Raw genomic sequence first — 12,547 nt, 5'->3', positions numbered from 1 at the left:
TCCAAATGTCTACATAGTCAAAGTCTTCACAGAGAGCCTTAACAGTTTTAGCCTGAGTTGATAATAATGGTTTACCCGTTGGGAATTTATCTATAATGGGGCATAGATGACAGTTAAAGTCTCCCCCAATAAACAACGTCTTAACTCCCCACTCTGCTAATTTGGCAAACGCTGTAGTCAAAAAATCACCCGGATGGCCAGGAGGCCAATAAATGTTCAGGAAAGCAATTTCCTCCCCGTACAATAACCCCCTCACAATTAAATAGTGCCCTCTTGTGTCCTTAATAACTTCTACTAATTGGAATGGCATACCTCTCTTAATTAAAATAACTACGCCTCTGCTCCTCGAAGTGAAAGATGAGAAAAAGACCTGACTAAACCCCCCCTGTGATAGTTTAACATGCTCCTGATCATTCAAGTGGGTCTCTTGAAGCAAAGCAATATGTACCCCCTCCTTTTTTTAAATAAGTTAAAACCTTTCTTCTTTTAATAGGCATATGAATACCATTAACATTCCAAGTACAAATTTTAAGCTTTAACATAATAAATATGTCAAACATAATGTAGTCCAAATGTACAATTTGAATGTTGTAGACGACAGGTGGTAAGCCAAAAAAATAAATAAAATAAAAATAGAAATTAAATAAAAAGATAAAGGAAATAAAGGATACAAAGAACTTGAACAGGAATTGTTGAACACCAACGAAATTACACACTTTACCTCCCGTTGCATAACGAGAGCCCCAGTGAAAAGAGGTCCTGTAACGATAAAAGGAAACGAGGAAATATCCAACCGTCAAGCGGCAGTGTCACCATTAATAACCGCACAACTTAAAACAAAACAGTAAACACAATAAGCACGTCTTAATGTCTCAATTAAATTTTGTGTAATTATCTGGAAAGCCTATGATGCATATTGGGCAATCAAATATTACCAACGGGCTCCGCATGACTCAACAGCAGCCGGCTCATGAAACACCTTCACCGGGCCATGGAAGTTTACCTTGAGGAGGGCAGGGTAGATTTGCCTGTATTCCGCGCCTATGGATTTTAGACGTTTCTTAACTTTGTCGAACGTCTTGCGCTTGCGAAGAACAGACGCAGAAAAGTCCTGAAAAAACATCACCGTGCTGTCTCCAAATTTCAAAGGGGAGCCATTGATCCCCAGCTCCTGCGCGGCATTCAACACTTGCTGCTTGTCTTGGAAGTTGTGAAACCTCACCAAGATGGGTCGCGGTCGCTGCGTAGGGGAAGGTTTAGGAGCGAGTGATCGGTGCGCTCTCTCTAGCTTTATACGGCCCGCTTTTGAAGCAATGCAGAGAGCCTTGGGAAGCCATGATTCGATCCGCGTCGGGTTGTCACCTTCCACGCCCTCAGGTAACCCAACGATGCGGATATTCTTCCTCCTTCCTCTGTTTTCAAGGTCTTCAGCCCGTTCGCCCATGTCATGTACGAGTTTCTCAAGGGATTGTAGCTTAGCCTCGATAAGGGTTACCACGTCTTCCAGAGTAGATATCCTTGTTTCCGCTTCAGTGATCCGCTTATTATGCTCGTCTAGCTCAGAACGATGCAGCTGTAGCAACTGCGACATCGATGAAAAAATGGATCCGATAATCTTAGGATATTGGCCGTAATCTCAGCAACCGCATCAGATAACGGAGACGTACACGAGCTCGCGTTAGTGTTAGCAATGTCAGCCCGCTCATCGGCCTCGTCAGAGCTATTGGCAGCTTTTGGCGTTTTCTTACGTGGCATGCTTTCTGATTGCCTCAAAAAGTAGTTATTTATGCTCATAATGGCAAGCACAAGACATGAGCGTGCTAAAATTATAATATGTGGATTGTAGTATTAGAATGTCAGCAAAGAGACACTGCCGCTAAACTACACACAGCCTCCCTTCAAGCCGCCATCTTGAAAACCCTCAATTTGGCCCTTGTCTAACTCGCTCAAATCCTTACAGATGCCCATTTTTCCTGCTTATAACACATCAACTTTGAGAACAAAATGTTCACTTGCTGCCTAATATATCCCACCACTAACAGGTGCTGTGATGAAGAGATAATCTTCATCACAGCTATTGTTATTCACTTCACCTCTCAGTGGTCATAATGTTATGCCTGATCAGTGTATGTTGATTCATGTCTTCATATTTGTTACTTTCTTTTCAATTAATAATTTAATTGTATTCATCTGCTCTTTTACCATAGGTTTGCCCACTATCATAAAATTGCTGTGAAATGGCTCAATGGCTGGCTGTCTAAGTGGTGTCCGCAGAATAATATAGGTTTCATAGACAATTGGAAAAGTTTTTGGGGCAGACCTGACCTGTTGAAAAGAGATGGTATTCATCTGTCCCGGGATGGTGCTGCTCTTCTCTCTAGTAATATGGCACATAGTCTTAGAGCTGAAACATGACAAACTGGGGCCCAGGACAGGAAGCAGACAGACTGGCTAAACCGACCATCTGCTAGCTGCCTCACGTTACAGAAGTCAGATATATCCCAACACATAGAAACTCTTACACCTAGATATTATCACATAGAGACTGTGTCTGTACCCCGAATTAGTAAAAACAAAAAGGGCACCAGGACACCATACAGACTTTATCAAAGAAATTGCTGATTTTCTATCAGAATTAGTACTAGCTGCAGATAAAGTCCTTGTTGTTGGTGATTTTAATATCCATGTAGATAATAAAAAAGACTCATTGGGATTGGCATTTACAGACATTCTAAACTCTATTGGTGTTAGACAACACGTGTCAGGACCCACTCATTGTCATAATCATACTTTAGATCTAATATTGCCACATGGAATCGATATTGATGCCGTTGAAATTCTGCAGCAGAGTGATGACATCTCAGATCATTATCTAGTCTCGTGTATGCTACATTTTAGTCAAAGAGGCTAAACTGCCTCCCTGCCATAAATATGGTAGAACCATCACTTCTACCATTAAAGTTCGCTTTATAAATAATCTTCCTGATCAGTTTCATCGCCTTAGCATACCAGACAGCTTAGAAGACCTCGATGTTGCAACAGAAACTATTGCTTCTGTCTTTTCCAGCACATTAGACTCAGTTGCTCCTTTGCATTTAAAAAAGATTAAGGAAATTAATCCAACGCCATGGTACAATGAGCACACTCGGGCCCTAAAAACAACAGCTAGACAAATGGAGCGCAGCTGGAAGAAAACAAAACTAGAAGTATTTTGCATTTCGTGGAGAGAGAGAATGATTGAGTACAGAAAGGTCTTAAAAACTGCTAGATCTGCCTATTTTTCAAAACTTTTAGAAGAAAATAAACACAACCCTAGGTATTTATTTGATACAGTGGCTAAATTAACAAGAAATAAAGCTTCAACTTCTGATGTTTCCAAAGAGCACAGCAGTAATGACTTTATGAACTTCTTTACTTGCAAGATTGATAATATTAGAGAAAAAATTATAACCATGCAACCGTCTACTACAGTATTGTGTCAGACAGTGCATTGTAGTGTCCCTGAAGAAAAATTCAATTAATTTACTGCTTTAGGAGGGGAAGAATTGTCTAAACTTGTTAAATCATCAAAATCAACAACATGTATGTTAGACCCTATAGCGACTAAGCTATTGAAAGAGATGCTTCCGGAGGTCATAGATCCTCTTTATAACTAGGATACGTACCAAAAACTTTTAAGCTGGCTGTTATTAAACCTCTTATTAAAAAACCACAACTTGATCCTAGAGAATTAGTCAATAACCTAGAATACTGTCTAACACTTGATAGCTGCTCTGTTAAGTCTTCATCGTCAGTTAGGAACCTGGGTGTGCTCTTTGATACCAATCTTTCATTTGAAGGCCATGTTACTAGCATCTGCAAAACCGCATTCTTCCATCTTAAAAATATATCTAAACTATGATATATGCTCTCAAAGAACAATGCATCCACTGTGAAGACATCATCAACACAACAGCCAGTGCCACAGTTCCTCAACAGACCGACCATACCGGCGTGATGAATACGATCCTCAACTGGACACGACCACAACGCAGCCCTGAAGTATCAGCAGAGATCGAGTCAACTAGATCATCCATTGTGAAGGCCTCATCGACACGACAGCCAGTAGCACAGTTCCTCAACAAACCGTCCATACCGGCGTGATGAATACGATCCTCAACTGGATGGAACTGAAATAAATACTTTGATTGTTGCGATCCTATCAGACTTATGATAGCAACCTGATTCGTAACAAAGCACTGTTCGCCAGAGGAGAACTGGCCCCCCGACTAAGCCTGGTTTCTCCCAAGGTTTTTTTCTCCATTTTAACACCTATTTGCCACTTGTTTGCCACCTGATGTCACCTGTTGGAGTTTGGGTTCCTTGCCGCTGTCGCCTTTGGCTTGCTTAGTTGGGGACACTTGACATTTGATATTCAACAGTATTCTTGACATTTATTCAACAGTGCTTTGATCTGCCTGCATTGACACTATTCTTTAAGAGCTGCTGTGCAGCAAAAATTATGTACCAGTTATCAATGTAAAGCCTCTTTTGACACAATCTGCATTGTTAAAAGCGCTATATAAAAATAAAGGTGACTTGACTTGACTTGACTTGTTCCATGACATGGAGGCGGAAGGGTTCAGGGACAAAGACTTTCTCTGGTGGACAATCGAGAGGAATTTCGACTTGACTGTTAGCTTGTTCCAAATCGGTAATAATATCCCACTGGATGGGAGCAACCACAAGCGTTGATGGAATTATGGTTTCGGGCTGGCTGTCAACTTGTTCTCCCTTGTGCTGCCTGGAGAGGGCGTCGGCCTTGGTGTTCTTTGAGCCAGGGTGGTAGGTTACAGTGAAGTTGAAACGGGTGAAGAAGAGTGACCAACGAGCTTGTCTGGCAGTTCTGACAGTTCAGACCAACGAGTCTCTTGGCAGTTCTGAGGTATTCAAGGTTCTTGTGGTCTGTTAGTACAACGAAAGGATGCGTGGCTCCCTCCAGCCAGTGGCGCCACTCCTCGAACGCGGCCTTCATAGCCAGCAATTTGCGATCTCCCACATCATAATTCCTCTCAGCGGCATTGAGCTTACGGGAGTGATAAGCACATGGATATAGCTTGGAGGGATTACCTTGTCTTTGTGAGAGGACAGCCCCAAGGCCAGAATTGGAAGCATCCACCTCTACCACGAAAGGTATGTCAGGATCTGGATGACGTAACATGGGGGTTGTAGTGAAGCGTTCCTTCAGCATCTGGAATGCGTGGTTGGCTGAAGGTGTCCAAATGAGGCGATGATGTCCCTTCATGAGCATACTTGTTAGTGGGCTGGCTATTGTGCTGAAGTTTCTAATGAAGCGGCGATAGAAGTTGGAAAAACCCAGGAATTGCTGTAGTTCTTTGAGTGTGGTAGGTTGGGGCTAGTTAAGAACAGTTGCTACCTTCCTCTCATCCATAGCAACCCCCTCTGGGCTGATGATATACCCCAGGAAGGCAGTGGAAGTCTGGTGAAACTCGCACTTTTCAGCTTTGGCATATAGTTGGTGTTTGATAAGTCGTTGGAGTACAGCACGGACCTGCTGGATGTGCTCCTCGAGGGTGTCAGAGTAGATCAGTATATCATCAATGTAAACTATTACAAACTTTTTCAACATGTCCCTGAAGATGTCGTTTATGAAAGCCTGGAAGACAGACAGACTGCTGACTAGCCCAAACGGCATAACAAGATATTCATATTGTTCAGTAGCAGTAGAGAAAGCAGTCTTCCACTCATCTCCCTCTTGTATGCGGATGAAGTTGTAAGCACTGCGGAGATCGAGTTTGGTGAAGTGCTTAGCAGTGCGTAGTTGTTCTAGTGCAGCGGGTACCAGGGGTAGTGGGTATCTAAACTTGATGGTAATATCATTCAGGCCTCGATAGTCGATGCAGGGCTGTAGACCGCCATCCTTCTTGTGCGCGAAGAAGAAACCAGCAGAAGAATTCTCCGACTCCTCTCCTCCTTAGAGAGACGATAGGAATTCTCCTGCATGGCAAATTGCGGCTCGGGGTTATCAAGGGCTGTGGGTGGTTAAGATTGCGGAGAGGACTGGATCTTCTGGATCGCATGAGGTTATCAATCTGAATTGCCAACTCAATAAACTGATCCAAGTCCCTGCCCTTATCATGGCAAGCGAGTTCTGCCTGTAACTCATGAACCAAGCCTCTGTGAAATAGTGTCTTTAAAGTGTCACTCACCCAGTTGGTCTGTGCAGCGAGCGTGCAGAAAGCGAGTGCATATTCGGCTGCCATCCTCCTCCCCTGCGCAAGTTCCATAAGCCGATCACCTGCCCCTTTACCATCGCTGGGGTGATCGAACACCTCTCAGAATCGTCGCATACAAGCCTCAAATGAAGGGAAAGTAGATCCATCCACTCTCCAAACCACCGTAATCCATTCCAAAGTTTTACCAGTAAACAGCGAGAAAACGAAAGCGATCTTTCCAGCCTCAGTGGTGTGCATAGTGGGTTGTTGACTGATAAAGAGGGAGCATTGTAACATAAATCCCTTACATTTCGTTGGATTACGTCAAACTTTTCGGTAAGTGACAGGCGTGGATTCCCCTGAAACAGCATCTCTACCGCGTGTGGAATGGCGGCCGCCGCAGGTGGTGGTGGCGCCGTGGTAACGGTGATGTGGAGACTCTGCAGGGCACTCACCAGTTCCTCCATGAGAGAGGTGAGTCGTGTCGACTGGTGCTGATGGGCGGTGAGTTGGTTGACCTGAGCCGCCTGGATCCTGGTACGGCGAGGTCTTCTGTAATAATTCGTAACACGAAGTGGGATCCATAAGCAGGCTTTTATTTACAGATCTCGTGGTCATACAGGCAATGGTCAAACAGGGGCAAACAGGAATGGCAGGGATAAAGCAGAATCGTAGTCTTACAGCAGGCAGTACATCAGGGCATATATAATTTATAATATTAATATTGAACCACTGTACTCACATGAACTGATTTTAGTACATTAATGGATCTTGAGAGAGGAAATGTCATTGCTGGCTATGGAGGCCTCACTGAGCCATCGGATTTCAACAAAAATATCTTAATTTGTGTTCCGAAGATTAACGAAGGACTTACAGGTGTGGAACGGCATGAGGGTGAGTAAAAAATGACATTATTTTCATTTTTGAGTGAACTAACCCTTTAAGAGCCACACTCTTCATTTTTATAGTTATTATTGTATTAATATATGATTATATTCATATTATTATAATTATATATTAATTAATGAGATAAGTCTACTATGTGTATTTACTATATGCTTTGTTAATGTTTAGGACATCTGTTATTAACATAAATATAACTGTGCAAATGGCTTAGCATGTTAGTAAGATTGTATTTTATTTGATTTCATTTGTCAACCCAAGTGCCATCTGGTCACAAAGTCTCGTTGAGCCCACGCTTATTTAGCAACATAACAGATTTTTATTAATATATTTTGATGCATTTTCAGTATTCCTGTAGTTCCAATAAATCATGCTGCTATCAGACCCCCATCAGTCCCTTGAATGGCACTTTGCAGATTTTACATATAGCGCTCTAGAGCAGCATCTAAAAAAACATACACCAAATAATAACATTTTAAAAGATTTGTAATCCAATTCAAACAAACCTTTTGCAACCTCTAGACACCGTCAAACAACGGTTTGACGTGTACTTGCAGAACGCAATGCAATGCAAACAACAACATTTAAACAGGTGGTTAAAGAACATTACCTATGCATATCCCCAACTGCCAGTGTAATCATGAATCTGATAGATAGTTATTCTAAATAAAAAATGAGAAATAACCATTTGAAGAAAATGTTTTGAATGAAATGTGTATTTTTATATTTTATATGTTTTTTGGATATTACCTTTCATGTAGTGTGTTATAAAGCTGTGAATGTTAAATGACTGCAAAGTTGCAAAGTTTCAAAGATCAAAGTGCAGATAAATGGAATTATTGTCTCCAAAAGAAAGAACCGATTTTGAACTGCCTGAAATGAGTCGTCAGTAATTCAAGCCTCAAGGCCCGTTCACAACAAGGATGGCAACTATAACAATAACGATAAACATATAGTTCTAAAAATCTATCTAAATGTAAAATAACAGCAGAGTTCACACCACAACTATAACAATAACGGCACAGAGTAACAATATTGTTGGAATTATTTTCAGAACCATTTTGTCCAGCTGATGAATGATAAAAACATTGACAGCTTTTCAGAAACCATCCTGCTTTAAGAGCTCAAGCATTTAAAGTGACATGTGACATAAACTGCAGCGCATGCTTAAAATAAAATAAACAAAACAATATTGTGCGCTGGTGTGGATGTTAATGTAGTATAGTTGTGTGAACAGGCCTTTATGCTTTGTTCCATTTACCTCGGAAAAGGGATGTTGTAGCTCGAGTTCAGTACACAGGTTGGAAAACTACAACTGGACGAGACTATGGCAAACCTTTGTTGTGTGACGTGAAAACTATGAATTATAAGAAAATGAAAGTGTTTTTTGACCTTGGATGTATGTAAACCTATTGCAGGAAACCTCCAAAACGTTTAGGAACCTTTAAAACAGCATAATAGGGGTCAAATGATCACATTGTAGGCAGTGACACAGAAATCCTGACAATTCTAAATTGTTCACAAACATTTTCTCACAACTCTGCATTTTGTAATGGGTCAGTGATACATTTTCTATTGTACATTTGCTCTTCAGGGGACACAGAATGCTACAATGAGTGTTGAAGTGTTTTGAAATGTTCTGCTTTTAATAGTGTTATGCTCTGTGTGTTTATTCTGCTTGTAGGCTTGTTTTCTTGGTTTTGAGGTTGCGCTAAAGTGCTTAAACTACATTGCTCCAGACTGGTGATTTCACAATGACAACAGACGAGGATTTTTATTTAACTAATTTATTTTTTCCCCTATGTAGTATTGTTTTATCACAACCCTTTTTGTTGTCATTTCAGACAGTCATGTCTTTTCCTTGCCATTTAATTTAGAACAGATGACAGATTTTTTGCCTTTACAGTTTACAGTCAAGTCTGTTACTTTTCTAAGATGCTCTCTTATGTCATGCCTATTACCTTAATGTATGTATATATGTATCATGAATGTTATCTTATTTTGTTAATTTGCAATTTAATAATAATGATACTGTTTAATTTACACCTGACTATGTTTGAATTCTTCTGAATGTTTAAAATATTGTTTTTGCAGTAAAACCATGTACAAACCCGATTCCAAAAAAGTTGGGACACTGTACAAATTGTGAATAAAAAAGGAATGCAATAATTTACAAATCTCATAAACTTATATTTTATTCACAATATAATATAGATAACATATCAAATGTTGAAAGTGAGACATTTTGAAATGTCATGCCAAATATTGACTCATTTTGGATTTCATGAGAGCTACACATTCCAAAAAAGTTGGGACAGGTAGAAATAAGAGGCCGGAAAAGTTAAATGTACATATAAGGAACAGCTGGAGGACCAATTTGCAACTTATTAGGTCAACTGGCAACATGATTGGGTATAAAAAGAGCCTCTCAGAGTGGCAGTGTCTCTCAGAAGTCAAGATGGGCAGAGGATCACCAGTTCCCCCAATGCTGTGGCGAAAAATAGTGGAGCAATATCAGAAAGGAGTTTCTCAGAGAAAAATTGCAAAGAGTTTGAAGTTATCATCATCTACAGTGCATAATATCATCCAAAGATTCAGAGAATCTGGAACAATCTCTGTGCGTAAGGGTCAAGGCCGGAAAACCATACTGGATGCCCGTGATCTTCGGGCCCCTAGACAGCACTGCATCACATACAGGAATGCTACTCAAGTCAAGTCAAGTCACCTTTATTTATATAGCGCTTTTTACAATGCAGATTGTGTCAAAGCAGCTTTACAGTGATAACTGGTATCAGTGCCGGCCCCTAGCCTCTTTGGCACCCTAGGCAAGATTTTTTTTTGGTGCCCCCCTTATATTGCGATTTATATCACCAATTATTTAGACAAAATAATAAAAAATTAATAACACTTGTATAGCACATTTCTAGATACCCAAAGACGCTTTATGAGAAAACATGAGCCTAAATTATTTTGCCATTGACGTTTCCATTTATTTTGTAAAAAAGGGTTTCAAACTCACAAGTAAACAAATCACAAATTAAACTTAAATAGCTGCATCTGAGGTAGTATGACAAGGCTCTGCTGCTGAAGAGGAGGCAACAGGAGGAGTAGTACCTGAGGCAGCATGGCTAGGCTGTGCATCCAACCATGTTGGATTCAAATATTTCCTCAGTGCATCTGAAGCAAAAAGTATCTGAAATCAGCTACTAATTTACCAAGCAAAATGCATTAGAAATGCATGCAAAACTCTGTAAAGCATATATTGTAAATATTAGAACAACACAGTCCAGTGTCCACAGATTTGATGTAACACAAGAACAGAAAATAATTATTGTAATAATTAATATGCAAATAATTTAATGTTAAATAAATGAATAGATAATACACATGAAAAGTATTATAAGAAGTACAAAGAGATATTTGAAATAATCCAACATAAATATTACCGGTCTATGCCTCTGGACTCACTGCTCATTTTAACATTCTATAATCAAAGATATCACTGGTAGGTTTCCACCTAGAAATATCCATCTTGTAGTCTTAGATGATGATTCTGAACAACTAAATGATTCTACTATTATGCCAAGGTGATAAATCATCTCTTGCCTGCTAATATTGTCTCATATAGTGAACAACTAAATTATTAGGCCTGTACTAACTGCGTTTAATGTGCCTCTAACTAATTACAGAGACATTTCAAACCAATTGGCATAGCATAAAAAAACGACAATGTTGTTGGCCTTAAAAAAGGCTGCTATTCAAACCATGGTAATGCATGTTTTTGAAGGATTGGATATCAGTCTGTTTATGTAGATATTCATCTGTAAAGTTATCTGTTTAACGTGTTAGTCTAGTGCACGCGCACAATTAATTAATTCGTGTTTTCTTCACACAGTCTTACCTCTGGCTTTTTTGCGTTTTTTCTCCTCTTCTTTTCATTTTTTTCTTCCTTGCGTACCAGATCATTTATGAGGTCGTTTTGACATGTCGCCACTTTGTCCCTCGCTGATAGCACGTGCACGCATCCAGCACAAACCATTAAACAGAAAGTAAACAAATCGGCACACGGGGCCTGGGTCTCACCTCGCTCCGTCCATCCTTCAGCCAGGTGTCAATCAATTGGGGGCGGGTGCAGTAAATGCCCTTATTTTGGATTTTTATATAATACAAATTATTAATACTAATTCGAAGTTTAGTTTGCTAAAGATATCAGCAGTTTGTTTATGTTTGTAACTTCTTTTTTTTTTTTTTAATCCCTTGGCCTCTTTGGCGCCCCCCTAGCGAGATTGCGCCCTTAGCATTTGCCTATACTGCCTATATAACGGGCCGGCTCTGACTGGTATATAATTTGGCTGCACAGCAGCTCTTAAAGAATAGTGTCAATGCAGGCAGATCAAAGCACTGTTGAATAAATGTCAAGAATACTGTTGAATATCAAATGTCAAGTCAAATGTCAAGTGTCCCCAACTAAGCAAGCCAAAGGCAACAGCGGCAAGGAACCCAAACTCCAACAGGTGACATCAGGTGGCAAACAGGTGGCAAATAGGTGTTAAATGGAGGAAAAAACCTTGGGAGAAACCAGGCTTAGTCGGGGGGCCAGTTCTCCTCTGGCGAACAGTGCTTTGTTACGATTCAGGTTGCTATCATAAGTCTGATAGGATCGCAACATTCAAAGTATTTATTTCAGTTCCATCCAGTTGTGGATCGTATTCATCACGTCGGTATGGACGGTCTGTTGAGGAACTGTGGCACTGGCTGTCGTGTCGATGAGGCCTTCACAGTGGATGATCTAGTTGACTCAATCTGTGTTGATACTTCAGGGCTGCGTTGTGGTCGTGTCAGGGCACCGGTCCTCTGTCTCATCTGGATATCTCATCTGCAGCTGCAGTTCACGCTCACGCTCTGCTAACGCGCTGCTTCTGCTCTGCTGCCGCTTGCGGTGTGAACCCGGCCTAATAATCCTTTAACGATTTGGAAATATAAATTTATAATGTGTTATGTGTATGCCAGGTTAAAGAGATGCGTTTTTAGTCTAGATTTAAACTGACAGAGTGTGTCTGCTTCCCGAACAATGCTAGGAAGATTGTTACACTGGGTTCTGCATTCTTCATTGAGAGCATATGTCGTAGTATAGATATATTTTTAAGATGGAAGAATGCGGTTTTACAGATGCTAGTAACATGGCCTTCAAATGAAAGATTGGTATCAAAAAGCACACCCAGGTTCCTAGCTGACAACGAAGACTCAACAGAGCAGCCATCAATTGTTAGACAGTATTCTAGGTTATTACGTGAAGAAGTTTTTGAAGAAGGTCCAAAATTACAATCTCTGTTTTTTTCTGAATTTAGTAGTGGGAAATTACTGCTCATCCAGTTTATATCAGCTATACATTCTGTTAATTTTGCAAAATGGTAAGTTTCGTCAGGGCA

At 40.4% G+C, this 12,547-nt stretch overlaps 1 protein-coding gene across 1 annotated transcript in view; it reads left to right on the top strand.

Annotated features, from left to right (window-relative positions):
• The window catches only part of si:dkey-150i13.2 (mitochondrial carnitine/acylcarnitine carrier protein), a 31,007-nt gene extending 21,943 nt beyond the window's left edge, over positions 1-9,064 (top strand). The window contains exon 10 of the mRNA XM_048175583.1: positions 8,803-9,064. Within this exon, the coding sequence (XP_048031540.1) occupies positions 8,803-8,865 (63 nt within the window). The 3' untranslated portion in view covers positions 8,866-9,064. The remainder of the gene's footprint in view (positions 1-8,802) is intronic.
• The last annotated feature ends 3,483 nt before the right edge of the window (positions 9,065-12,547 follow it).

The sequence above is a fragment of the Megalobrama amblycephala genome, linkage group LG22 (assembly GCF_018812025.1).
Source record: "Megalobrama amblycephala isolate DHTTF-2021 linkage group LG22, ASM1881202v1, whole genome shotgun sequence".
In the NCBI taxonomy this organism is placed as follows: Eukaryota; Metazoa; Chordata; class Actinopteri; order Cypriniformes; family Xenocyprididae; genus Megalobrama; species Megalobrama amblycephala.
The sequence above is the reverse complement of the archived record's forward strand: the minus strand, read 5'-3'. Positions and strand labels throughout refer to the sequence as shown.